Source organism: Procambarus clarkii, chromosome 7, assembly GCF_040958095.1.
Source record: "Procambarus clarkii isolate CNS0578487 chromosome 7, FALCON_Pclarkii_2.0, whole genome shotgun sequence".
Classification (NCBI taxonomy): domain Eukaryota; kingdom Metazoa; phylum Arthropoda; class Malacostraca; order Decapoda; family Cambaridae; genus Procambarus; species Procambarus clarkii.
The window spans coordinates 21,144,010-21,170,060 of record NC_091156.1 but is presented as its reverse complement, the minus strand read 5'-3'; the positions used below and the strand labels follow the sequence as shown (position 1 = coordinate 21,170,060).

Sequence of the window (26,051 nt, the reverse complement as noted above, 5' to 3'; positions counted from 1 at the left end):
TATTTTCATTAGTTTTTTTGAAAAAGAAAAAAAAAACTATTTAAACTGCTGAGGACTTGCCTCTGGTGGCTTGCATTCAAGAATAATAACCACATTTCAGGTCTCTATTTCGAGTATCAGCACTTCCACCATATCATTTGTGGTGTTCAGCAGCTCAGTGCAGATGAGTGTATCTTTGATGTACAGGCTGACCCCACCCTGTAGCCGGTGTTTCCTGTCACATCTGGAAATATTGTTCTCTGGTATCCATATTTCAACATCTTAGTAATCCTTAGTGTGGGTTTCAGTTAGCGATGCAAACACTGCATTTGCCTCATTTAGGAAGCCAGCTATAAAGTGTACTTTGTTTGATTTGCATGTTTTTATATCCTGAAAGTTACCAAATATATATATCATATCATATATTTGGAAGTGCTGGATGTTTTTCTTGGTGTTAATATCTGGGGTTCTGGTAAGGGAGCCATTGTGTTTGTCCTCTATCATTTGATTGAGTTGGTGGTAGAGTCTGGACATTTTTAAGACATTCTCCTCTTCCTCTACTAAAAAGAAATCTCCCTGGTATGTTTATGACTGTATGTTTTCATAGTTGCGGCTATTTTCATAGTGGCATTCTTTTAGTTTTATTTGCCTCATTCCTCTTATATGAAAAGCTGGATAGCCTCTGTTGAAACTTTCTTTCCTATTTAAATTAAGGAGCTCTTACAAAGTTCAAAGTGGAAAATTTTGCAGCTTTTTGGAACATTTACCTATATACTAAGAATATTTCTACAGTTTCTGGGGGTGATATGTATTTGCACATACAGTACCCCATTTATAATAACGGCAGGTTTTAGATTCTAGTTTTATTGTTTCTCTTGGCCTGACTAGTGTTAAGCCTGACTGGTGTTCAGCTCAAATCTAGTGTTGGGCTTGACCCTGGTGTTGTGCCCAACCCTGGTCTTGAGTCCAAATCCTGTTGAGCCCAAACCCTGGTGTTGAGCCTATTCCTACCTAAGTATCAAGAACAATTTGTTTGAAAGCTTTGAAAGAAGTTGTTCGAACACCCAGGTACTATATGCCAAATTCGTGACTCCTCACACTACTATTGTGTTTACACTCTCTAAAGTACATTCTTGTATCCTGGCTCCTTCCAAACATCCTGAAAGATTTCCTGTACTGTATGATAAACTCAGGAAGAAACAATAGATAATGCTGACTTTGGAAACAAAATTTGAATTTATTACATCTTGAGAGCAGCAATTTTGCTGCCTTTCTTGGTCATCTATATAACATTAAACAAATTTAGTATGAATACAAAGAATTACAAAAAATACAGCTAAAATTAAAAACTCTGTGGCTTAATTAAATTCCATAAAATGACATCAAGTGAAGTAGAGATTTAGACTGACCCTGAAGATTTGCTACCACCCATTTTCTCCAACTTATTCACTCCTCATCCAACATCATCTTGCCTCAACAGTTGTCTAATTTTGACAGGGATGTACTGCGTGCATTCAAATATGGTTTATTGCACATGTTTTTAATTTTTTTTGAGAAGTTAGTTCTCACCTAGTTGTGCTTGCAGGGGTTGAGATCTGGCTTTTTGGTCAGGCCTCTCAACTGTCAATCAACTGGTGTACTGATTCCTGAGGCTACTGGGCTCTATCATATCTACATTTAAAACTGTGTATGGAGTCAGCCTCAACCACATCACTTCATAATGCATTCCATTTGTTAACTACTCTGACACTGAAAACATTCTCTCTAATGTCTTTGTGGCTCATTTGGGTACTAAGTTTCCATCTGTGTCACCTTGTCCGTGTTTCACCTGTGCTAAAGAGCTTGTCTTTTTCCACCCTGTCAATTCCCCTGAGAATTTTGTAGGTGGTTATCATGTCTCCCCTTACTCTTCTGTTTCCCAGGGATGTGAGTTTCAGCTCCTTTAACCTTTCCTCGTAGCTCATACCTCTTAGTTCCGGGACGAGTCTGGTGGCATACCGTCCCAGAGGATGACAATAGTGGTTATGAAGGAACTGCACAATGTCTCTAGCAATCTCTTTCTTCCCAAAGAACAGTTTTGTAAATTTGTGTAGCTAATGTTTGCATACTTTTTACCAGGATACATGCCCTGTGCAACTCAAAGGCTTACTGTATAATACTTTACTAATAATTCAGTTCAATTGCAAGGGAAGCTGTAATGTATAATGGTATACACAGTATTGTGTTAAAACAATAGACATTAATGTGGATATTTGTAGGTTTCTTGGTTATGCAAACTTATATAGGTAAAAAAACAAAAAAAGAAAAAAAAAAGAGTAAAACACAAACAGGATACTACAGGAGAGTAACATTTCCTCCTGCCCACACTCTACTAGTCCTCAGTAACAACACTACTTAATTGTTAATAGAGCACTTCTCATGCAAGGTGAAGAAAGTAGTGAAATAAAGCAGTCTTCAAGGCTTTCAACTTATTCTACAATAACCACAAGGCTTGTCAAGGCACTTCAAGAGTGAAAGATAATACAAATTTTGACATCTCCAATGCAAATGTTTTATCAGTCCCAGAGTCATTACTCTGGAGTCATCAAATATTAAATGGAAAAGATGTAATCTACTTAATGGTATGACTAGGAAACATTTATTAAAATTTGTTTCAGCTTCAAGTATGATTAGAAGAACCTATTTTTGATGAAGATTATATAGTACAATGTTTTGTCTTATTACAAGGCCTTACAACTCATGTAATCGTATAATGAAACAAAACACATTATTAATTACTGGTCCAAGTCATTGTTTAGAATAATTTCTCTAAATCACGTATTTTGCAATATATAAAAGTTATCACAATAGATGTATAAAAATGTCAGCTTTTCAATACACAAATAGTATGTGAAGCTTTTCTTATCATATTAGTTCAAGCCTCTAATTACCTTAAAGACAAAACAGCACCACTATAAAATATTACTATTATTTAATCCAATGGTCAAAAATAGAGCTCCAATTTTCTTATTAAATACTGTATCTATTTTCTGCAACTAGAGAGCATCATAAATTATTTGTAGATAATTCTACAAATATTAGTAAATCCAGAGTAACCTTGATGAGGGTTCAAACCTGTGCGCCGAGTGTTCCCAGACACGTCTGGGAACACTCGTTATTGCCTGTCTCTACTTCCTCATCACAATCGACTTGAGAATGGTCCAGGACGGACCGAAACGTCGTCATCCCTTCACCTTCTAGTGTGTGGTCTGGTCAACAGACACGCTCTAATCAACTGTATCACGACATGGCCAAAACAATTGCAACCGTTGACTAGAGCGCATCTGTGAACACTCAGCGCCTTAGTTTGAATCCTTATCACAGACCTTGTGGATTTGTTCATTTGATAAACATCACATTATTGTGATTCTGTATGTACAAATATTAATGTTATTTTCAAATGCCATGCATAATGGACTGGCTTTTTTCCTAGTCAACCTTTACCTGTTTGAGATGTGAGGTGATATAAGACCTACAGGAGCCCTCAGTGATGATGCTGCAATACATGGCACTGTAAATATCATTACATTACTGTATTGCTATTACTCTTACACTTTTCATATTAAATAACTTGACTTTCACATTTTATATGCAACATAGCCATGAATGCAGACAATTAAGCCTCTGTGACAACCTCAAGAATTCATCAATGTGATTTAAAAATATTTTTTTTTTAAAGTTTAACAAAATGAAACACAAAATTTCTACTCTCATTATCATGAAGGTGGAACAAAGGATTAGCTCCGAGTCCAGTTCTGAGTATTAAAAAATATAGCTCCAATTAAAATCATATTCACTTTTTGTCAAAATGGATTGAGTGAGTTTTTAATCCAATTTTTTTAGACCAGTCTAATTGTTTACATCCGCATGATTTGTCTAACAATCTTGTAAAATTACCAATTAAATTGGTTGTCATATGCAGTTAGTTGTCTTTCTAAAATACATAACACAAATTAACCATTGAAGACATAAAATTCAAAGTAAAATAAAATGCCAAGTAATTATTCTTGTTAACGTAAAATAAAATAAAATAAAATAAAAATAAAATTCTTCTTCTCAAGACAATAAGAATTAAAAAATTAATAATTTTACCAACTTCTATGTTATACTACCATAACGTAACTAACACATTAAGAGAGAGTTACTTCAAAGCATCCTCCATTGTTCACCTCTCGAAACTCAAAACCTCTTCGCTTTAAAAGTAATGCAATAGCTGGTTTGAGTTTGGGTGTTCCACCTTCACTATGTAAACCCCTACCAGTAACAATTCTGACCTTATGTTGACCAACGCTTTGGCGGAGGAACTTATTCGTTGTCTGAGTGGCTTCTCTGACAGTCATGTGGTGAAGGTCTAAGGTAGTAATGCCATGGTCTGTCTTAAGTACGTCACTTATTGGAATATCAACAAACTTCAAATGCAAGTTTGGGCTGTTATTTGGAGACAATGCATAGGAGTGTGGAGAAGATGGTGGAATTTGAGCCCTGCGAGGCACAGTAGGTGGAGGAATCTTTGGGGCATATGAAGGTGAAGGTGCACATGGGGCATATGAAGATGAAGATGCCCATGGGGCATATGAAGATGAAGATGAAGATGAAGATGCCCATGGGGAATATGAAGGTGAAGATGCCCATGGAGAAGTTGGTCGTCCCCAGTCTCTTTGGCTTACATGAGATATTTGCCGCTCAACATGAGTTGGAAGGTCAGGTTCTGGATATCTAGAATTAATTTATATATTTTAGAGATACAGAATAAAAAACCAGCGTTGAATGTAATGAAACGCCATTTTCTGGGTGAGTCCTGGAGGCTCCCCGGAGCTATCCCAGGCTGATATGCTAATGTCAGACTTTGGCATCAGTCATGTGTATGGAGTTCTTAGGCCTACCGGGGACCACGGCCAGAACCGGGCCCCCTCAGAGAGGCAAGGGGAGCAATGGCCTATAGAAGCCCCCGTGTAGTTGGAAGCATTCTATGTCTGCCATCGACCGGAACAGGCACCCAGAAAGGTAAGCGCCCCAAAACAAACCCCTATTCTGGTTAAAATTGCTACCAAAAACCGAACTAGTGGATAGAACTCCCCAACCTGAAAACAAGCAAACTAGTGTGACGTCACACACCGTCGCGCCGCTGTCTGCGCAGCTCCCCCCTCCCCGGGAGGGGGAAGGGGGAGCCCCAGACCCCCGCGCCGGCTACCCACACCTCAGTTCTTGAGGCTGGATGTCAAAAGCGCGAAAAACCGCTGACCGGAGGGAGGGAGGGATGCTGGGAAGCCTCCGGGACTCACCCAGAAAATGGCGTTTCATTACATTCAACGCTGGTTTTCTGGGGGGAGCCCCGTCGGCTCCCCGGTGCTAACTACCCACAGACAGAAAAAAGAGGGCCTTACCCGGGAGGCGGTCGTCGCTCACCCCTCAACTCGAAGCCGAGACAACTGGCTGCAACTGCCGACCCAAAGCAACACAGGCCCGACGAGGCCCAGGGACATTCACAAGGTAACGAGCAGCCAGGACCCTGTTCGACCGCCAAAGTCCCCGCGCCTGAATATCAGACCAAGACATATTCCCAAAGACGGCAGCAAGAGCCGCGAACTTACGAACGTCATGGGCACGGGGATAGACCGCAGGCTGGCTGGACCTAATAACCCTGCGGACGACCTGAGAGACCCGAACCCGCGAACAGGGAAGAAGGGAAACCGGATCAACCCACAGCGCGTACCCGGACACAGAAGCTGTGGCGCGCAAATAACGGCGAAGCGCCGCAACCGGACACAAAACATGATGCACCCCCGGCCTGACCAACCAAGCATCAACCACCCACGGACCCCTCCGGAACGCAGCAGTCTCATTCTTCGCCAGAAAAGAAGGAGACGGCTGCAAACGAACAAAACAATCACCACGACCAAAAGAGCAGAAACCCCTGCGCCGGAGGAGAGCATGAAGCTCCCCTACCCGACCCCCAGAGGCCAAAGCTAACAAGAAAAGTGCCTTGGAAAAACAATCCTGGACCGAAGGGGCCACAGCGAAATGAGGAGATGAAAGGAAAGCGAGCACTCTGTCCAAAGACCAGGATGGCTCAGGCAACGCATGAGCAGGCCGGAGGTGAAACAATGCACGAGACAGCTTGCGAAACGGCGCAGACGTAACATCGATACCGAAAGCAAGCTGAAGCGGCTCTGCCAGCGCCGCACGATACGAAGGGACAGTGTTAGGCATAAGATGATGGTCCTGAAACAACCACGAGAGGAAGGACAAGACCACCCGAACAGACAAGGAGCTAACACGACGAAGACGCAAAAAGAAACGGAAGGACCGCCACGAAACTTCATACTGCCGCCGAGAAGAAGCCCTCAGGTGGGACACCAACAAGGAGGCCACCTGATCACCATAGAGATGATGATAGACTCGAGTCAAAAAAACCATACGCGAAGACTCGAGGAGAAGATCGAACCAGCCACGTGACATACCGGCCCGATCTGCTGAAAGAGCCGGAGCCGCGGGAAAACCCTCGGGTTCAGACACCGAGCAACCAGCGCCTGAAACCAAGGCTGGGCCGGCCACCAAGAGGCCAGAAGGACAACTCTCCCCTGGTAAGTCTCTAAGCGAGTCAGGACCTGGAGCAACAGCCGAACCGGGAGAAAGAGGTACAGGAACCCCCACCTCGACCAGTCTAGCCGAAAGGCATCGACCCCGACGGCCTCGCGATCGGGGAAGGGCGCCGCATAAACGGGAAGACGCCGCGACCACGCCGACGCGAAGAGGTCCACTTCGGGGCGCCTGAACGTCTGGCAAAGCCAACGGAAGGACTCGTCGTCGACCGTCCACTCCGTGGAGAGGGGAACGAAGCGAGACAGGGCGTCGGCCAAGACGTTGGACACGCCTCGTACGTGAACCGCCAGGCGAGCCAAACCCCGAGAACTCAGCAGACGAGTCACCCGAAGCGACCAACCCCAAAGAGACAAGGACCGCATCGAACCCCCGCGGTTCAGGCAATGAACCACTGGAGAGCAGTCCGAATGGAGCCGAATCGTCGATCCGCGGGCCACCCGAATCCTCCCCAGAGCAAACCACACTGCCGCGAACTCCCGCACCGTGCTGTGAGCTAGACGGAAGGACGGATCCCAACGCCCCTGGCCGGCCTGGTGAGCACTGGTCACTAAACCCCAGCCGAGAGACGACACATCCGTGTACACATCGAGCGAGGGCTCGGGTAGGCGCCAAGGCATTGAACCCCGAAAAACCCGAAGAGGAAGCCGGTGACGCAGCAACCGACGCAAGGCCCCCGGGGGTCGAACTCTGCGATCGCGAGAGAGGCGGAAGGGGGAACCCCGAAGGAACCTGAACAGCCGTCGAAGCCAAACCCGACCCGGCGGGTAGACCACCATTGCGAAGTTCAGGCTCCCGCACAGCCCCTCGAGCAACTGCCGGGTGACCCGAGGGCCCTCCAGAAACAGACGAAGACGGGACCGCAGCCGCAGGAGAGACTCCGGAGAGAGAGACAAGGAGGCGATTCGAGAGTCCCAAACGAGACCCAGCCAAGTCCAAACCTGAGAGGGAACCAGATGGGACTTCCTCCAGTTCACCAAGAACCCGAACTCGGCGAGCTGGGAAAGAACCAAATCCCTGGCTAGCAAGCAAGCTGACTGGCTGGGAGCCCAAACCAGCCAGTCGTCGAGGTAGGCCAACACCCGAACACCTAGGAGACGCAAACGAGCCACCACAACCCGTGTAAGGCGCGTGAACACGCGAAGTGCCAGGTTCAACCCGAATGGGAGACAACGAAAGCGGTAACTCAGACGCCCCACAACAAAACCGAGCCAGTCCCTGAACCGCGGATGAATCGGGGCATGCCAATAAGCGTGCCGGAGGTCCAGGGACACCATCCAAGCTCCCGGCTCCAAGAGGAGCCGAACCTGAGACAGCGTAGTCATCCGAAAGGAGGGGCAATGAACCCAGGGGTTCAGACGGGACAAGTCCAGAATGAACCGCAGGTCCGCGCAGTCCCGTTTCGGAACCGGAAACAGACGGGAAACCCATCTGAGGGACGAAGTCGTTTCGACGACGCCCAAGTGTACCCACTCCAAGACGACTCGACAGAGCGCAGGGGAAGAAACCTGCCCTGCCAGCCCCGACCCCCCAAAGGGGGGAGGGGCTACCCAACGCCACCGCAGGCTGCGAGACACGACCCGAAAGGCCCACGAATCGTGGGACCAGGCGCGGGCGAACAGCGCAAGCCGCCCCCCCCATCGCTCCGTCAAGGGGGCAAACCGCGAAAGGGCCGGTGACCCTTACGAGACCCAGAACCCCGCACAGCGCGAACACCGCGCCAACCAGACGAGGGAGGGTCCGCAGGAGGAGCCAACCCCAAACCTGACACCAGAGGCCTACCACGACGAGAGGAACCCCGAGCCCTGGCACGACCTTTCCGGGAAGACCCACCCCGGGACCCCCGGAAAACCAACAAGTCCGACATCGGACGACAAGCCGCCGACGCAGCCTGAATAAACTGCGCCACGGCCGACTCCCCAAACAGGAGAGGACAAAAAGGTGAAGAATGCCTAAGAGCCAGAGCCCAAGCAGATTCCACGGAGGAACCCAGCACCGCCTGCCGACACGCGAGACGGGAAGCATAAAACAGGGAAACCGCATCCCGCAAAATTGGCGTGAACAGCTTCAACAAGGCAGCCGACGAACGCGCAGCCGAGGACAAGGTGCCGGACCCCGGGACGGACCCAAGCGTCCCCACATCCTCCATGAGCCAATCCGAAGACAGCTCCAGGAGGGAAAAGAACCGCAAGGCCGAACACAAAAGGCCCCGGGCGCGCAAGTCCTCCGCAACGAGCGCCGCCGAAAGGGAGGGAACCTGCACATGGAGCTGAATAACGCCCACATCGCGGGGAAGGGCAGGGGCAAACAAGCACTCATTCAGGTACTCAAGTTCGCCCCCCAGGAAAACCTGAAGCACCGTGGAAGCTTCCCGCCACTCCAGCGTGCGGGAACGACAGAAGGAATGCCAGGAATCCAGACCAAACAAGGGGCAGTCTGCTAGCCAGGACGACTCCGGAACCTCGTAACGGAGCCAGAAAGGGAACGAAGTCCCAAACCTGAACGTGGACGGATCCATTTCCGAGGCATAATCCGGGTCACGCAGGAGGTAAGCTGCAAAAGCCGCTCGCACCACACCAGGTTGGATGCAATAAGCCGAAAACCTCCGGAAGGACGGAACCGACGTACCCGGGGGAACACGGAACCGAACCCAGGGAGGGGCCGACACCAAATCCAACTCGTACGCAGAGGGGGGAAAAGAAAACCCCACTCCTTGTAACAATAAGCCCCGCTCAGTGGGAAGAAAAACCCAGGCAGGGTCCAGCGGGGCCCAAGGCCCCCTAGTCAGCCCCTCCCCAGCCTCGAGGTCCGTCACCACAGGACCCGAGGCTGAGTCCTCTCCCCAAGCCCCGACCCCACAAGACAAGGACGGAGCAGCCGGAAAAGCTGGAGGAAGGGGGGCCCACTGGTCAGACCCTGAAGCTTCGGCCGGGAGACAAGACTCGAATGCCTCTGCCACACCCCCGGAAGGGGCAACCCCTGAAGCTACCCGAGTCTCGAGATCAAGTAACCCCTGCTCCGACCCCGAAACCCTCAGACGCTTCGGGGCCGGAAGCAGGGGCGGGGGACCAGAACGAACAGAAGGGGAAGGACGAGAAGGTGCGGACTGAACCAGGATCGAAGCGACCCCCAACCCCAAGTCCGGGTCTCGAAAAGCAAAGCGGGGCAGCCCCGGGGCATTCGGGGAAGCAACCAACCGAGCGCGTTGCAACAGACGAAACCTAGACTGCAACGCACGCACCGCCTGTACCCGAATAGAATTATCAGAGGATTGGGTAAATTGAGTCACAAGCAAGCAGCAACACTCACAGGACTCAGGGTCGAAAGTATCACCGACCCAACAGGCAGCGTGGCAGAGGCAAAAACAATGAGGGTCACCCTGAGACAAGGGGACCGAGCAACCCTCAAACTCGCACACAGCGAGTGGGGACTCCGGGGTCACATCCATCGGACCCACGCGCCCCCTAGGGGATTCCCAGGGTCCTGAGCGTTTACTTTAAGAGGACTCGCGCTCAGGTAGTCCCAGGCAGGGTGCTGCAAACCGGCGCCCAAAACTACCAAGCAAACTTCTATACTGTAGCTGAACCCCAGGGACGTGTACACTCACGGGGACCTAGCAGGGGGCGCCACTGAGGAGAACAGTGGAAGGGCAAAAACAAACAGAATAAAATGACAGAACCCCCCACCAGGCAAAAACAAAAAGAAAAACAAAACCCCGCAAGAGGACAGCGAACCCCAAGGAACAGAGCCGGCCGCGATGTCGGGAAATACAAGCTGAGCAGCACCCTGCGCCCCTACCAGTGCAAACTGCCTCTTACCTGCCGGTAACAAGGGAGAACAGAACACCCAAGAGCCCAACGGGCGGCCGAAAAACCGAAAAGTAAAACGAACCAGCAGAGGCAGACCCCGAGGAGCCTGTGGAAGGTGGGCCCAAGCCCCAAGGGCAGTACTTACAGGGCACCTAGGGAAGGCAGCCCTAGGCGCATGCAGCCCAAGTACTGAAGATAACTCCTGGCTCTCGCACCCACAAAACCAACACCACACGCAAAGCACAGTGCAGTAGCGACACCGGAGCCAGAGCACACGACCATCGCCTATAGCATCAGCCTCAAGAACTGAGGTGTGGGTAGCCGGCGCGGGGGGTCTGGGGCTCCCCCTTCCCCCTCCCGGGGAGGGGGGAGCTGCGCAGACAGCGACGCGACGGTGTGTGAGTCACACTAGTTTGCTTGTTTTCGGTTGGGGAGTTCTATCCACTAGTTCGGTTTTTGGTAGCAATTTTAACCAGAATAGGGGTTTGTTTTGGGGCGCTTACCTTTCTGGGTGCCTGTTCCGGTCGATGGCAGACATAGAATGCTTCCAACCACACGGGGGCTTCTATAGGCCATTGCTCCCCTTGCCTCTCTGAGGGGGACCGGTTCTGGCCGTGGTCCCCGGTAGGCCTAAGAACTCCATACACATGACTGATGCCAAAGTCTGACATTAGCATATCAGCCTGGGATAGCTCCGGGGAGCCGACGGGGCTCCCCCCAGAAAACCGGCATTGAATGTTATGAAACGCCATTTTCTGGGTGAGTGCCGGAGGCTACCTGGAGCTATCCAGGCTAATATGGCTATCCCTAACTTTGGCATCACTCGATGTGGGTGGAGTTTTAGGCCTACTGGGGACCACAGCCAGAACCTGGCCTCCTCAGAAAGGCACAAGGAGCAATGACCTATAGAAAGCACATGTGCTTTTGGAGCATTCTATATCTACCATCGACTGAGACAGGCACCCAGAAAGGTAAGTGCCTCAAAACAAATCCCTATTTTGGTAAAACAAACGAAAATAGCCAAACAAGTGGACAAGACTCCCCCAAATGAAAACGAGCATGCCCGAATGTCAGTCCAGGGCATGTTCCCAAAGACGGCAGCAAGAGCAGCAAACTTACGAACGTCATGGGCACGGGGGTTAGACCACAGGCTGGCTAGACTTAATAACCCTGCCGACGCCCTGAGAGACCAGTAACTCAAGAGATGTGAACAGGGAAGAAGGAAAACTGGAACAACCCAAAGTTCGTCCCCAGACACAGAAGCCGTGGCGCACAAATAACGGCGGAGGGCCGCAACTGGACACAACACATGATGCACCCCCGGCCTGACCAACCAAGCATCAACAACCAAAGGACCACCCCAGAAAGCAGGGGAAAGGCTCATTCTTCGCCAGAAAAGGAGACGGCTGCAGACGAACAGTCACGACCGAAAGAGCAGAAACCCCTGCGGTGGAGGAGAGCATGAAGTTCCCCGACCTGACCCTCAGAGGCTACTGCCAACAGGAAAAGAGCCTTCGAAAAGCAATCCTGAACAGAAGGGGCCACAACAAACTGAAGAGAAGCGAGATAGGAGAGAACTCTATCCAAAAACCAAGACTGCTCAGGCAGCACATGAGCAGGCCGGAGGTGAAACAACGCACAAGACAGCTTGTGAAATGGTGCAGAAGTAACATCAAAACCAAAAACAAGCTGAAGCGGCTCCGCCAGCGCCGCACGATACGAGGCGACAATATTCGGCATAATATGACGGTCCTGGAACAACCATGAGAGAAAGGACAACACCACCCGAACCGAAAGCAAAGTACAATGACGAAGGGTCAAAAAGAAACGGAAGGACCGCCAGGAAACTTTATACTGCTGCCGAGACAAAGCCCGCAGGGTCAAAAAGAAACGGAAGGACCGCCAGGAAACTTTATACTGCTGCCGAGACAAAGCCCGCAGGTGGGACACCATCAATGTAGCCACCTGATCACGATACAAATGGTGATAAACTCGAGTCAAAAATACCATACACGAAGACTCGAGGAGAAGAGCAAACCAGTCTCGTAACGGATCGCGCCGATCTTCTGAAAGAGGCGGAGCCACGAAAAAACCTCTGGGTTCGGACACCAGGCAAACAGCGCCTGAAACCACGGCTGGGCCGGCCACCACAGGGCCAAGAGGAATACTTGTCCCTGGTAAGTCTCCAAGCGAGCCAGGATCTGAAGCAACAGCTGAATCGGGTGGAAGAATACAGGAACCCACACTTCGACCAGTCCTGCCGAAAGGCGTCGACCCCGCCATCCTCGAGGTCAGGGGAAGGGCGCCACATATACCAAAAAACGCCTCGACCACGGTGACGTGAAGAGGTCCACCTCAGACGCTGGAACGTCTGGTAGTCAATTGAATGAGTCGGCATCAACCGTCCATTCCGTGGACAGGGGAACGAACAGAGACAGGCCATCCACCAGGACATTGCACAGCCCCTGGACGTGGACCGCCAGGAGAGCCAAACCCTGAGAACTCAGCAGACAAGTCACCCGAAGCAACCAGCCCCTAAGAGTAAGGACCTCATCGAACCCCCTCAGTTCAGGCAATGAATCACTAGGGAGCAGTCCGAATGGAGCCAGATCGTCAATCAACGGCGACCTGTACCCTTCGAACGCAAACCACACAGTCGCAAACTCCCGCACCGTGCTGTGGGCCCGACGGAAGAACAGACCCCACTGCCCCTGGCCGGCCTGGCGAGCACTGGTCACAAAGCCCCAGCCGAGAGACGACTGGTCCGTGAACCCATTGAGCGAGGGCTTGGGTAGGTGCCAAGGCATTGAACCCTGAAAAATCCGAAGAGGAAGCCGGCGATGCAGCAGCCGACACAAGGTCCCATGAGGATTGAACCCAGCGATCGCAAGAGAGAGGTGGAAGGGACGTTCCCGAAGGAACCAGAACAGCCGACGAAGCCAAACCTGACCCGCCGGGTAGACCATCATCGTAAAGTTCAAGCTCCCGCACAGACCCTCGAGCAACCGCTGGGTGACTCGGGAGCCCCCCAGAAAATAGTGCATGCGGGTCCGCAACCGAAGGAGAGACTCCGGAGGAAGAGACAAGGAAGCGGTTCATGAGTCCCACATAAGACCCAGCCAGGTCCGAACCTGGGAGGGAACCAAATGGGACTTCCGCCAGTTCACCATTAAAATGAACCCGGCTAGCTGGGAAAGCACCAAACACCTGGCAAGCGGATACGTGGACCGACCAGGAGCCCAAACGTGCCAATCGTCGAGGTCAGCCAACACCTGAACACCTAATAGACGCAGACAGGCTACCTTGACCTGGGTGAGGCGTGTGAACACGCGAGGTGCCAGGCTCAACCCAAAAACATTAACTCTGACACTCCAAAACAAAACTGAGCCAGTCCCTGAACCCTGGATGAATAGGGACATGCCAATATGCATCCTTGAGGTCCAGGGACACCATCCAAGCGCCCGGCTCAGAAAAAAACACTCTAATACGACCTGACAGAGTGCAGAAGAAGAGGCCTGCATTGCCAGCTCCGAACCCCCCTGAAGGAGGAGGAGCCGTCCAACGCCACCGAAGGCTGTGAGAAATGACCCGAAAAGCCCACGAATCGTGGAACCAGGCATGAGAGAAGAGGAAGCCTCCCCCCTCCATTGTCCAGTCAATGGGGCGAACCGCAAAAGGGCCGATGCCCTGTACGAGAACCTGACCTACCTTGAGGTTACCTTGAGGTGCTTCCGGGGCTTAGTGTCCCCGCGGCCCAGTCGTCGACCAGGCCTCCTGGTTGCTGGACTGATCAACCAGGCTGTTAGACGCGGCTGCTCGCAGCCTGACATATGAGTCACAGCCTGGTTGATCAGGTATCCTTTGGAGGTGCTTATCCAGTTCTCTCTTGAACACTGTGAGGGGTCGGCCAGTTATGCCCCTTATGTGTAGTGGAAGTGTATTGAACAGTCTCGGGCCTCTGATGTTGATAGAGTTCTCTCTCAGAGTACCTGTTGCACCTCTGCTTTTCAACGGGGGTATTCTGCACATCCTGCCATGCCTTCTGGTCTCATGTGTTGTTATTTCTGTGTGCAGGTTTGGGACCAGCCCCTCAATTATTTTCCACGTGTAAATTATTATGTATCTCTCCCGCCTGCGCTCAAGGGAGTACAGATTTAGGCTCTTTAGTCGGTCCCAGTAATTTAGATGTTTTACTGAGTGGATTCTAGCAGTAAAGGATCTCTGCACGCTCTCCAGGTCAGCAATTTCTCCAGCTTTGAAAGGGGCTGTCATTGTGCAGCAGTACTCCACTCTAGAGAGCACAAGCGTTTTGAAAAGTGTCATCATCGGTATAGCATCTCTAGTGTGGAAAGTTCTTGTTATCCAACCTGTCATTTTTCTTGCAGTTGTGATGGCTACTTTATTGTGTTCTTTAAAGGTAAGGTCTTCCGACATGAGTACACCCAGATCCTTTACATTGCCTTTCCGTTCTATGTTATGATTTGCCTGAGTTTTGTACGTGGTTTCTGTTTTTATATTTTCAATTTTTAAACCGTAGCGCATGAGCTGGAACTTATCCTCGTTAAACACCATATTATTTTCTGTAGCCCATAGAAAGACCTGATCTACATCTGATTGGAGGTTTGCCGTGTCCTCTATGTTGCCAACTCTCATGAAAATCCTAGTGTCATCTGCAAAGGATGATACAGATCTGCAAAGGATGATACAGTGCTATAGGTTGTGTTCTGGTCTATGTCCGATATGAGGATGAGAAAAAGTACTGGAGCAAGCACAGTACCCTGGGGGACTGAGCTCTTCATGGTTGATGGGCTGGATTTTATTTTGTTGACTATTACACATTGGGTTCTGTTAGTCAGGAAATTGTAGATCCATCTGCCTATTTTCCCGGTAATTCCTTTTGAACGCATTTTATGTGCAATAACACCATGGTCACATTTATCAAAGGCTTTTGTGAAATCTGTGTAAATTACATCAGCATTTTGTTTGTCTTCCATGGCATCTAATGCCATGTCATAGTGGTCCAGCAACTGCGACAGGCAAGAGCGCCCTGTTCTAAAACCATGTTGTCCGGGGTTATGGAGATGCTGTGATTCCATGTATTTTGTGATCTTACTTCTTCGCACTCTCTCAAAAAATTTTATGATGTGCGATGTTAGTGCTATCGGTCTGTAATTTTTTGCCTCTGCCTTATTTCCTCCTTTATGGAGTGGTGCTATCTCTGCTGTTTTTAGTATGTCAGGGATAACGCCAGTATCTAGGCTTTGTCTCCACAGAATGTGAAGGGCCTGCGATAGTGGTTTTTTACAGTTCTTGATGAATATGGAGTTCCAAGAATCCGGGCCTGGTGCAGAGTGCATAGGCATACTGTTTATGGCTTCTTCAAAATCTAGTGGGGATAGGGTGACGTCTGATATATGATTTGATGTTGGTATCATATCCATGAAAAATTCATTTGGGTTATCAATCTTTAGTGCATTTAATGGCTCGCTGAAAACAGAGTCGTACTGCTTCCTCAGTAACTCGCTCATTTCTTTGTTGTCATCGGTGAAAGTTCCATCTCCCTTTCGCAGGGGCCCGATACTAGATGTGTTTTTTTATCTTGATTTTGCATAGGAGAAAAAATATTTCGGATTTCTCTCTATTTCACTGATGGCCTTTTGCTCTCTTTGCCTCTCCTGGGTTTTGTATGATTCTTGTAGCTTGAGTTCAATTGTTTCTATTTCTCTACCTAACCTTCTTCGCCATTCTTGAGATAGGGTGCGACTCTCAAGTTGTTCCGCGATTCGTTTTCTTCGCCTATATAGGGAACGACGTTCCCGTTCCAATCTGCATCTCTTTCGCTTTTTTCTTAGGGGTATGTGGTTTGAACATATTTCTAGTGCTACTGAGCTTATTTTTTCCAGGCACTGGTTCAGGTTTGCATTTTCTAGCTGTTCTTCCCAGCTTATTTCTGTGAAGTCCTGGTTTATTTGCTCCCAGTTTATCTGTTTATTATTGAAGTTGAATTTGCTGAAATCTCCTCCACCGGGAATCTGGACTGGTTTTGAAGGTCCATTCCCCATGGTTGTCAGAACTTCAATTAAGTTGTGATCTGAGTAATAGGTATTTGTAATCATTATGTTCCCGATCAACTCATCATTATTAGTGAAAATGAGGTCCAGCGTGTTCTCCTTCCTAGTTGGTTCTACTATTTGCTGGTTTAAGGCAACCTTATCGCACATCCGTAGCAGGTCATTTGCATGTGCCTGTTCATTTAGGCTACTTCCTGGTATTCTTTCTGATATTACTGTATTAGCCAGGTGCTTCCATTTCAGGTGCCGTAGGTTGAAGTCCCCAAGCAGGATGATGTTCGGAGCTGGATTTGCGAGGTTTTCCAAGCAGTGCTCTATTTTCATTAGTTGGTCTTTAAACTGCTGAGGGTTTGCCTCCGGCGACTTATATACAAGGACAACAACTACATTTAGGATCTCTATTTTGACTATCAGCACTTCCACCATATCATTTGAGGTGTTTAGCAGCTCAGTACAGATGAGTGTGTCTTTGATGTAAAGGCTGACCACACCCTGAAGCCGGTGTTTCCTATCACATCTGAAGAGATTGTATTCTGAGATCCATATTTCACCATCAAGGTAGTCCTTTGTGTGAGTTTCCGTTAGGGCTGCAAACACTGCATTTGCCTGCATACAGACCTGCATTTGACCTGCATAGAGTGAGCACTGCGCTGACCAGGCGCAGCAGGGACCGAAGGCGGCACTGGCTCTGAAACTGGCACCTGTGGCCCACCTCGACGAGCGGAACCATGGGCCCTGGCACGACCCCTTTGGGAGGAACCCACTCGGGACCCCTGGAGAACCATCAAATCAGACATAGGGTGGCAGCTGGAGGAAGCCGCTTGCATATATTGCTCGACCACAGAAGCTGCAAATAATAAAGGACAAAAGGGGGAAGACTATCTAAGAGCCAGAGCCCAAGCGGATTCCAAGGAGGAAGCGAGCACCCTCTGCCGACATGCGAGGCGAAGTTGACACAAACAACTTCAAAAGCGCAGACAACGCGCGAGCAGCCGAATCCAAGGCGCTAGACCCAGGAATAACCCCAAGTACCTTTACAACCTCTGTAAGCCAATTGGAAGACAGCACAAGGAGGGAAAAGAAATGCAGGACCGAAGCCAATGAGCCCCGAGCGCACAAGTCCTCAGCCTCAGGCACTCATTAAGGTGTGCAAAATCGCCCCCAGGTAAACCTGGACCACAGTCAATGCCTCACCCCACTTAAGCGTGTGGGTACGACACAAGGTGTCCCAAGCATCCAGCGAAAACATAGGGCAGTCTGCAAGCCTGGACAACTCCGGAACCTGGTAATGAACCCAGTATGGTGACAAAGACCCAAACCTGAAGGAAGACGAATCCATTATAGAGGCATACACCGGGTCGTGGAGGAGTTACGCCACGATGGCTACCCGCACCTCAGCCAGAGAGATGCGCGAAGCCGAAAACCTCCAAAAGACTGAACTGAAGGACCCGCAGGGAAACGGAACCGAGCCCAGGAGGAGCTGAACCCAAATCCATCTCGAACGCAGAGGGGGAAAAGGAAAATCCCACTTCTTGTAACAGTAAGCCCCCCTATCTTGAGGTTATCTTGAGATGATTTCGGGGCTTTTTTAGTGTCCCCGCGGCCCGGTCCTCGACCAGGCCTCCACCCCCAGGAAGCAGCCCGTGACAGCTGACTAACACCCAGGTACCTATTTTACTGCTAGGTAACAGGGGCATAGGGTGAAAGAAACTCTGCCCATTGTTTCTCGCCGGTGCCTGGGATCGAACCCAGGACCACAGGATCACAAGTCCCGCGTGCTGTCCGCTCGGCCGACCGGCTCCCTAGGAGGGAGCACGACCACCCCTAGGAGGGTCGGAAAACCCAGGCGAGGTCCCAAGGCCCCCAAATCAGCTCCTCCCCAACCCCGGGAACCTTTACGTCAGGCCCGGGTGGCGAGTCATTCCCCAAAGTCCTGGCCTCACAAGAAAAAGAGGGGGCAGCTGGAATAGCAGGAAGAGGATGGACCCACTGGTCAGACCCAGGAGCTAAGGCTCGAGGAACTGACTCAAATGCCTCCGCAGCCACCCCGGAAGGGGGTAACTCTCGAAAATGCCCAAGTCTCAGAAACCTCTAAACCCTGTCCCGACCCCGAAGCCCTAAGACCCCCTCCCCCCCTTTGAGGGGGGAGGGGGGGGACCAGGATGAACAATAGCAGGGGGAAGGACAAGGAGGCACTGACTGAACCAAAGTCAAAGCGACTAACACCCCCAAGTCCGGGTCCCTATAACCAAAATGGGGCAGTCTCTGGGCTTCCACATGAGCAACCAACCTAGCGCATTGCAGCAACTTGAACTGAGCATGCAATACTGAAGCTGCCTGCACCCAAATATCATGATCAGTGGACTGGGTGTACTGGAGTACAAACAAGGAACAAAACACGCAGGATTCCAGGTTGAAGGTGTCACTGACTCAACAGGCAGCATGACGGAGGCACAACCGGTGAGTGTCACCCTGAGACTAGGGGACAGCAACTTTCAAACTCGTACGAAGCAAGAGGGGACCCAGGGGTCACATCCATTGGATCAATGAACCCCAGCAGGGTTTCCCAAGACCCTTAGTCTCATTATCTCACTAAGGGAAGTCCAGCTGTCACAGGCCTATGAGACAGCTGGGTGGACAGCGCTTCGGATTCGTAGTCCTGAGGTTCCGGGTTCGATTCCCAGTGGAGGCGGAGACAAATGGGCAAAACGTTTCTTTCACCCTGCTGCTCCTGTTACCTAGCAGTAAATAGGTACCTGGGAGTTAGACAGCTGCTTTGGGTTGCTTCCTGGGGGTGGAGGCCTGGTCGCGGACCGGGCCGCAGGGACACTAAGCCCCGAAATCATCTCAAGATAACCTCAAGAAGGGAAGCCCAGGCAGGGTACTGCTAACCGGCACCCAAAGATACCTAACCGCTAAAGCTGAACCCCTGGGACATGTACACTCACGGGAAGACCTAGTGGAGGACCACCAAGATATATACAGTATATGGGTGTAACCAAAACCAAGGAGCAGATCCCCCCCCCCCCCCACCAGGCAGGAAAACGAAAACCAAAGAAAACCCCCACAAGAGGACAATATATCCAGGCGGAACAGAGCCAGCCACTATGAAAGGTGAAAACTATCTGCACAGTACCCTGCCTCCCTACGGTGACGAAACTACCTGCTACCTGAAAATGGTGGTGCATGAAACACCCCAGCTGACTGCAAGAGCGGTCAATCACCAAGCAGCATCAGACTTTGTGGAGGTAGACCCCAAGGTGACTTGTGGAAGATGGCCCCAAGCCCCAAGGGCAGTACCTACAGGGCATCTAGGGAAGGTGACCCTAGGCACATGCAGCCCGAGTACTTGCGAAATAACTCCTGGCTCACACACCACCACAGGACAACACCATGCCACAAGGCACAGGACTGGAAAAACTAAAGCCAGAGGCACATGACCTTGCCAGCTCACAGCAGCCACAGAACTGCAGGGTGGATAGGCAGGGCAGTGGTGTCTACACAACCCCCTCCCCTTTCCGCTCCCGAAGAGAGAGGTGGGTTGTGTAGACAGCGGCACGGTGACGTCATGCTCGTTTTCATTTGGGGAGTTCTGTCCAGTAGTTCCGCTTTCAGTAGCAATATTTTAACCAGAATAGGGTTAACCAGGGAATAGGATTAGGGTTAATTTGAGGCATTTACCTTTCTGGTTACCAGACCCAGTCGATGGCAGATACAGAATGCTTTCAACCACACGGGGGTTTATATAGGTCATTGCTCCTCGTGCCTCTCTGATGGGGCCAAGTTCTGGTTCGTGGTCCCCAATAGGCCTAGAACTCCATGTGCATTGACTGATGGCAGGGTCTAATACATTCATATCAGCCCGGTTAGCTCTGGGGAGCCGAAGGAATTACCCCCAGAAATAACATATACATATCTTCCAAAGGATAAAAGAAAAAGAACTTTACAGCGGCACCTCACTCCAATGAACTAGTACCGGTATATAATGTGCATAGCCAATTCATTTGATTACTCTCTGCTCGTTACTGGAGAATTTCTGGGAAAAACCCCTGTGACTCCCAGAAGTTACTCACCGAGATGGTTCCTATCTACCAAGTCACAACAGCCATGGAGTTGTTACTCCTTCCAGGGATCCAGAAAGTCAGTCAAAACAAACCACTGAGACTGAGTTTCAGTATAAGGAAGACTGAAACTTCCAAACACACAAATAAACTCCCCAAATATGTAATGAAATGATTGAATCTCTCAAAACTAGTATGAGCTCATTCGTCCCACCTCCTCAACTCATTTGGTGGAAAGGAGTGGAAAGGTGAATTTACCACCTTCCAAGGTCTGTGCTGTCAGTTCTTACACTGGTGTGGTTAGGATCACCTGACTGCTGTAGGTGAAGTTGATAATTTATTACCATATCACTTCTTTCATGCAGGCTTCTCCGTTTCAGCTAAGTGTTTTGAATTTTTTGCCTTGGTGCCTTTTATTGTACACTGCAGTGTAGAATGAGCCTGGTTTGCAGAGTGCTTGGAGTTGCATGTGCTCAGGATTACCTTCTTACTGTGCTCCCTAGCACTGCCTTTGCATTGTTAAGAGTTATCTTCTCTGGAGTGTTCGGGAGTCACTCCTTTAGAGGTCCTCCTCACTTGTGATGGCCCTTGCCCAGGGTGAGTCAAGATTTTATGCCTTCTCTGTCTTAACCCAGGTACGGTAAAACTTTTGTTGGAAGGGTTCACTTGCAGTTGGCGGGCTTTCCTTCAGTGTACCAAGGTCGGACTTCACAACCATGTAACCCAGGTAGTGTCAGCTTATTTTTACGTCTGGCATAGCGTCCCAAGTGCTTGGGTGTCCTGCTTGGTTTACCCAGGCCCAGGAAATCCTCCTGTGGGTTCAGTGGTCCTATGGATATTCCCCCCAAATCTGGTCTCGCCTTGTAAGAGTTTGAGCGTTGTTTGCCATTGGTGTCACGGAGTGAAGAACACACATTCTGCCTCTGCCATGCTGCCTGCTGGGTCTGACACCTTCAAACCTGAATTTTGTGGGGGTTTTCTCTCCCCATGTTTTTTCTGACTCTTCTGATAAGGTCAGGGTGTATCAGATTGCATCTGCTTTGTGAGTTTGTTTTGCTTGTTTGCTGTGGTTTAGGCTATATACTGTACCTGGTTAGATGCCCTGGAGCTGCCCCATCTGGTGTCTAAGGACCCGGAATTGGTGGTGTTGGTGAAATTGAACTTCACCTTGACTCCATCTGCACCTCCTCTTATTTCCCCTTTGAGTATTCTTCTGATCTTCCTCCCTTGCCCCTGAGATGTCTGAGGATTTCCAAGCTGGGGCATATTGTCCTTCCAGAGGTTTCCTTCCTTTCAGGTCCCTCTTCAGAGGCACTCTTCATGTACCTCCTGCAAGACCCAGATTATGCATCTTTGATGGACCTTTACTCATTTGAGTTTGGATCTTTTTTTTCCTTTTAGGATGTGTTATGAGGTTCTGGAGTTTTCCTGGCTGGTGGACAATCCTTTGTTCTCACTTGGGGCAGCTTTTGTCATACCCGCACACTTGAGTGGCGTGAGGTGTCAACTGTGTTGCAGATGTTTTTTGGGGGCTTCCTTATGCACCCTTCAATGACTGCCAGTTTGCTCCCAGTCTCTCTCTCCCTCTCTAGACACAGGCCTCATGCAGCTCCATCCCTAAGTCCCTTTGTTGTTGGAACTTGTGGTGGACCACCATCATATATGCTCGCATTAGGGTTCCATAGTGCAGTTTCTGGGCCTCCTTGAGCTACATACTGACTGGCTCTGGGAGGATGTTGAGATACTTTGTAGAGGGGCCTCATGCGGGGGTTTTGCCTTCTGCTGTAGGTGTATCAGCTGCTTTCCTCAAGCTGTACACTCCCATACTCTGGGATGTGATGGCCACATTCTTCACAGCCTGATTCACTCGTCGACATGCAGTGTTGACCTAGTCTTTGAAGTCGGCGTGGGACTTGTCCAACTGTCCTTTTTTCTCCTCTTCTCTTTCCTGAGGAGGTTGTGTCTCACTTTTTTCCTTCAGCACCTGCTGCTTGTCATCCTATTTCAGACCTCCTTTGTTCTCGGCATTCTCGTTTTTGATCCTTGGAGGCAGTTGGATAGAGTTGCATTGCCTGTTGTGGGTCAAGGTAAGGCCTTCTGGGGGTTTGCCAGCTTCTGGTCTCATGATCTGTTGGCTTTTCAGGTTGTTTCCTATGGCCTACATTGAAGTTGGTCAGCTCCTCCTTCCTCTGTGGTTTGGGTCGGTCCTGATATGCTTCTTCCCTTTGCCTGCATTGGATCATCTTGGAGTGGATGGCGTCTGGCGTAGTCGAAACATCTTCATCACTTCGGTGGATTTCCCGTATCTTCCTGGTCGTGAAACAGGACTTGCTGGAAATTCAGTTCATCCTTAACTTCTCGCATCCAAACTAGTTCATTCCTTACCCCCTTGTTACAGATGACCACTTTGTCCGAGCGTCATCTTGAACTAGAGGTGGACGCTTGAATGATCTCCCTGTACCTTCAGGACACATATTGGAATGTACCAATATATCTAATTTCAGGAATTGAAATCAAGTTCTCCTGTTTAGTCTCAATCTGGCTCCACATGTGTTTACACGCTTCACTCGAGTTGTGGCTAGTCTTCAGTTCTTAGGGGTACGTATTTTAACCTACTTCAATGACTGGTGTAGGCTCCCAGTTGGTCCACATGTCTGCTAACCAGGCGTCAAGTTCTTTCTAAGCTCACTGTGTTTGGGTTCCTGGTATACTGGCAGAAGTCCCAGTTGGTTCTATCCCAAGTTCGGACTTGGCTGGGCATTGTATCCGACTCTTGGTCGGCTTTCCCTTTCTCCAGCAGCCTTCACCAGACTACAGTGCCACTGTCTGTTGGTGTTGACTCGGCCCTGGGTGACTCTAATGTTGCTCAAGCAATTGCGAAGGAACTTTAACTTTGCCTACATTGTTTTTCCTCTGGGGCAAAGTGCGACTTTGTTGGCCGTTCTGGTGTCTCTGGTTCAGTTCCCATTGCCACCTCTGTGATTGTTGGATGTGGGCCAAGGTGGCCCTTCACCAGCTGCTTTAGTAAGCCAACCAGAGGCTTAAGGTCCATGCAGGAATATCCCTGAAAAAAAAGCTGCTGCATGACTGGCTTCCTCTTTGGACTTTCCAAGGCTTTCTTCCCTGGTGTCTTCTCACTTGATGTCTTCATGGATGCTTTGGCTTGGGTTGGGGCTTTTGTAACCAGTGTTAACCAAACTGGCCAGGGTCGTTAGTCTCCTCCCTTTCATCAGCTCACAGTATGGCTCGGAAATTTATGACCGTGTGGCATGTGCTGCAAAGGATTCAGGATTCAGATGGGCTCCATACACTGGCACCATTCTGACTGTTCCCCTGTGGTTCATTGCCTCAAATGTGGGGGTTCGCTTTGGTCCCAATGGAGCTGGATGCTTTGAGTAGGTCTTCTGCTGGAGTCTTGGGGTTTAGCTCTGCACACTGTTCACATCCAGGGAATGTCCAATGTTCTTGCTGACAGATTTTTCTGATTCCTTCCCATCTCCACGGAGTGGACCGTCGATGCTGCCTCCTTCATTAGGCTTTGTGAAACATACGGGTGCACCTCCGTGAGGGAGGGTAAGGTTTTGACTCTGGTTCTCGGTAAGCCATAGGTAACTCTATGGCTAATGTAACATGGAAAATGGGACCATCTCAATGTATAGCTTCAGGGGGACCCACAAGGCTCACCCAGAAATGGCCATTTCATTACATTCAACACTGTTTTTTTATTTGGTTTGTCCACTGTTTTTGAGAGAACATAATAAAGGAATATTTGCAGTAGGCATATATATATATATATATTATTAAATATGACCGAAAAAGTAAGATTAATAATTCTAACACGAATTTTCTCAATCTTTCGTACATTACGCTTCACTGTTGGAGGTAAATAAAAAATCAATTCTCCAAAATTAATTTTTATTTCTAGTCTGACGCGACACGGGCGCGTTTCGTAAAACTTATTACATTTTCAAAGACTTTAGTTCACAAATACACAACTGATTAGAACTTACGTATCTCCGATTTTATATCTACATTTGAGTGAGGTGGGAGGGGTGATGTGGCATTAACACAAGACAGAACAAGAGGGGATATTAATAGGGTATTAAAAGTATCAACACAAGACAGAACACAAACAATGGGTATTAAATAGAAGTGTTTGTAGAAAGCCTATTGGTCCATATTTCTTGATGCTTCTATATTGGAGCGGAGTCTTGAGGTGGGTAGAATATAGTTGTGCAATAATTGGCTGTTGATTGCTGGTGTTGACTTCTTGATGTGTAGTGCCTCGCAAACGTCAAGCCGCCTGCTATCGCTGTATCTATCGATGATTTCTGTGTTGTTTACTAGGATTTCTCTGGCGATGGTTTGGTTGTGGGAAGAGATTATATGTTCCTTAATGGAGCCCTGTTGCTTATGCATCGTTAAACGCCTCGAAAGAGATGTTGTTGTCTTGCCTATATACTGGGTTTTTTGGAGCTTACAGTCCCCAAGTGGGCATTTGAAGGCATAGACGACGTTAGTCTCTTTTAAAGCGTTCTGTTTTGTGTCTGGAGAGTTTCTCATGAGTAGGCTGGCCGTTTTTCTGGTTTTATAGTAAATCGTCAGTTGTATCCTCTGATTTTTGTCTGTAGGGATAACGTTTCTATTAACAATATCTTTCAGGACCCTTTCCTCCGTTTTATGAGCTGTGGAAAAGAAGTTCCTGTAAAATAGTCTAATAGGGGGTATAGGTGTTGTGTTAGTTGTCTCTTCAGAGGTTGCATGGCTTTTCACTTTCCTTCTTATGATGTCTTCGATGAAACCATTGGAGAAGCCGTTATTGACTAGGACCTGCCTTACGCTACAGAGTTCTTCGTCGACTTGCTTCCATTCTGAGCTGTGGCTGAGAGCACGGTCGACATATGCGTTAACAACACTCCTCTTGTACCTGTCAGGGTACAAGAGGAGTGTACCCTGACAGGTACAAGAGGAGTGTTGTTAACGCATATGTCGACCGTGCTCTCAGCCACAGCTCAGAATGGAAGCAAGTCGACGAAGAACTCTGTAGGGTAAGGCAGGTCCTAGTCAATAACGGCTTCTCCAATGGTTTCATCGAAGACATCATAAGAAGGAAAGTGAAAAGCCATGCAACCTCTGAAGAGACAACTAACACAACACCTATACCCCCTATTAGACTATTTTACAGGAACTTCTTTTCCACAGCTCATAAAACGGAGGAAAGGGTCCTGAAAGATATTGTTAATAGAAACGTTATCCCTACAGACAAAAATCAGAGGATACAACTGACGATTTACTATAAAACCAGAAAAATGGCCAGCCTACTCATGAGAAACTCTCCAGACACAAAACAGAACGCTTTAAAAGAGACTAACGTCGTCTATGCCTTCAAATGCCCACTTGGGGACTGTAAGCTCCAAAAAACCCAGTATATAGGCAAGACAACAACATCTCTTTCGAGGCGTTTAACGATGCATAAGCAACAGGGCTCCATT

At 49.1% G+C, this 26,051-nt stretch overlaps 1 protein-coding gene across 3 annotated transcripts in view; it reads right to left on the bottom strand.

Moving 5' to 3' along the window:
- Positions 1-421: 421 nt before the first annotated feature.
- LOC123761403 (uncharacterized) overlaps positions 422-26,051 on the bottom strand; it is a 75,375-nt gene continuing 49,745 nt past the window's right edge. For all 3 annotated transcript variants that reach the window (XM_045747422.2, XM_069313960.1, XM_069313962.1), the window contains one exon: positions 422-4,734. In XM_045747422.2, coding sequence (XP_045603378.2) covers positions 4,149-4,734 — 586 coding nt within the window. In that variant the 3' untranslated portion in view covers positions 422-4,148. The remainder of the gene's footprint in view (positions 4,735-26,051) is intronic.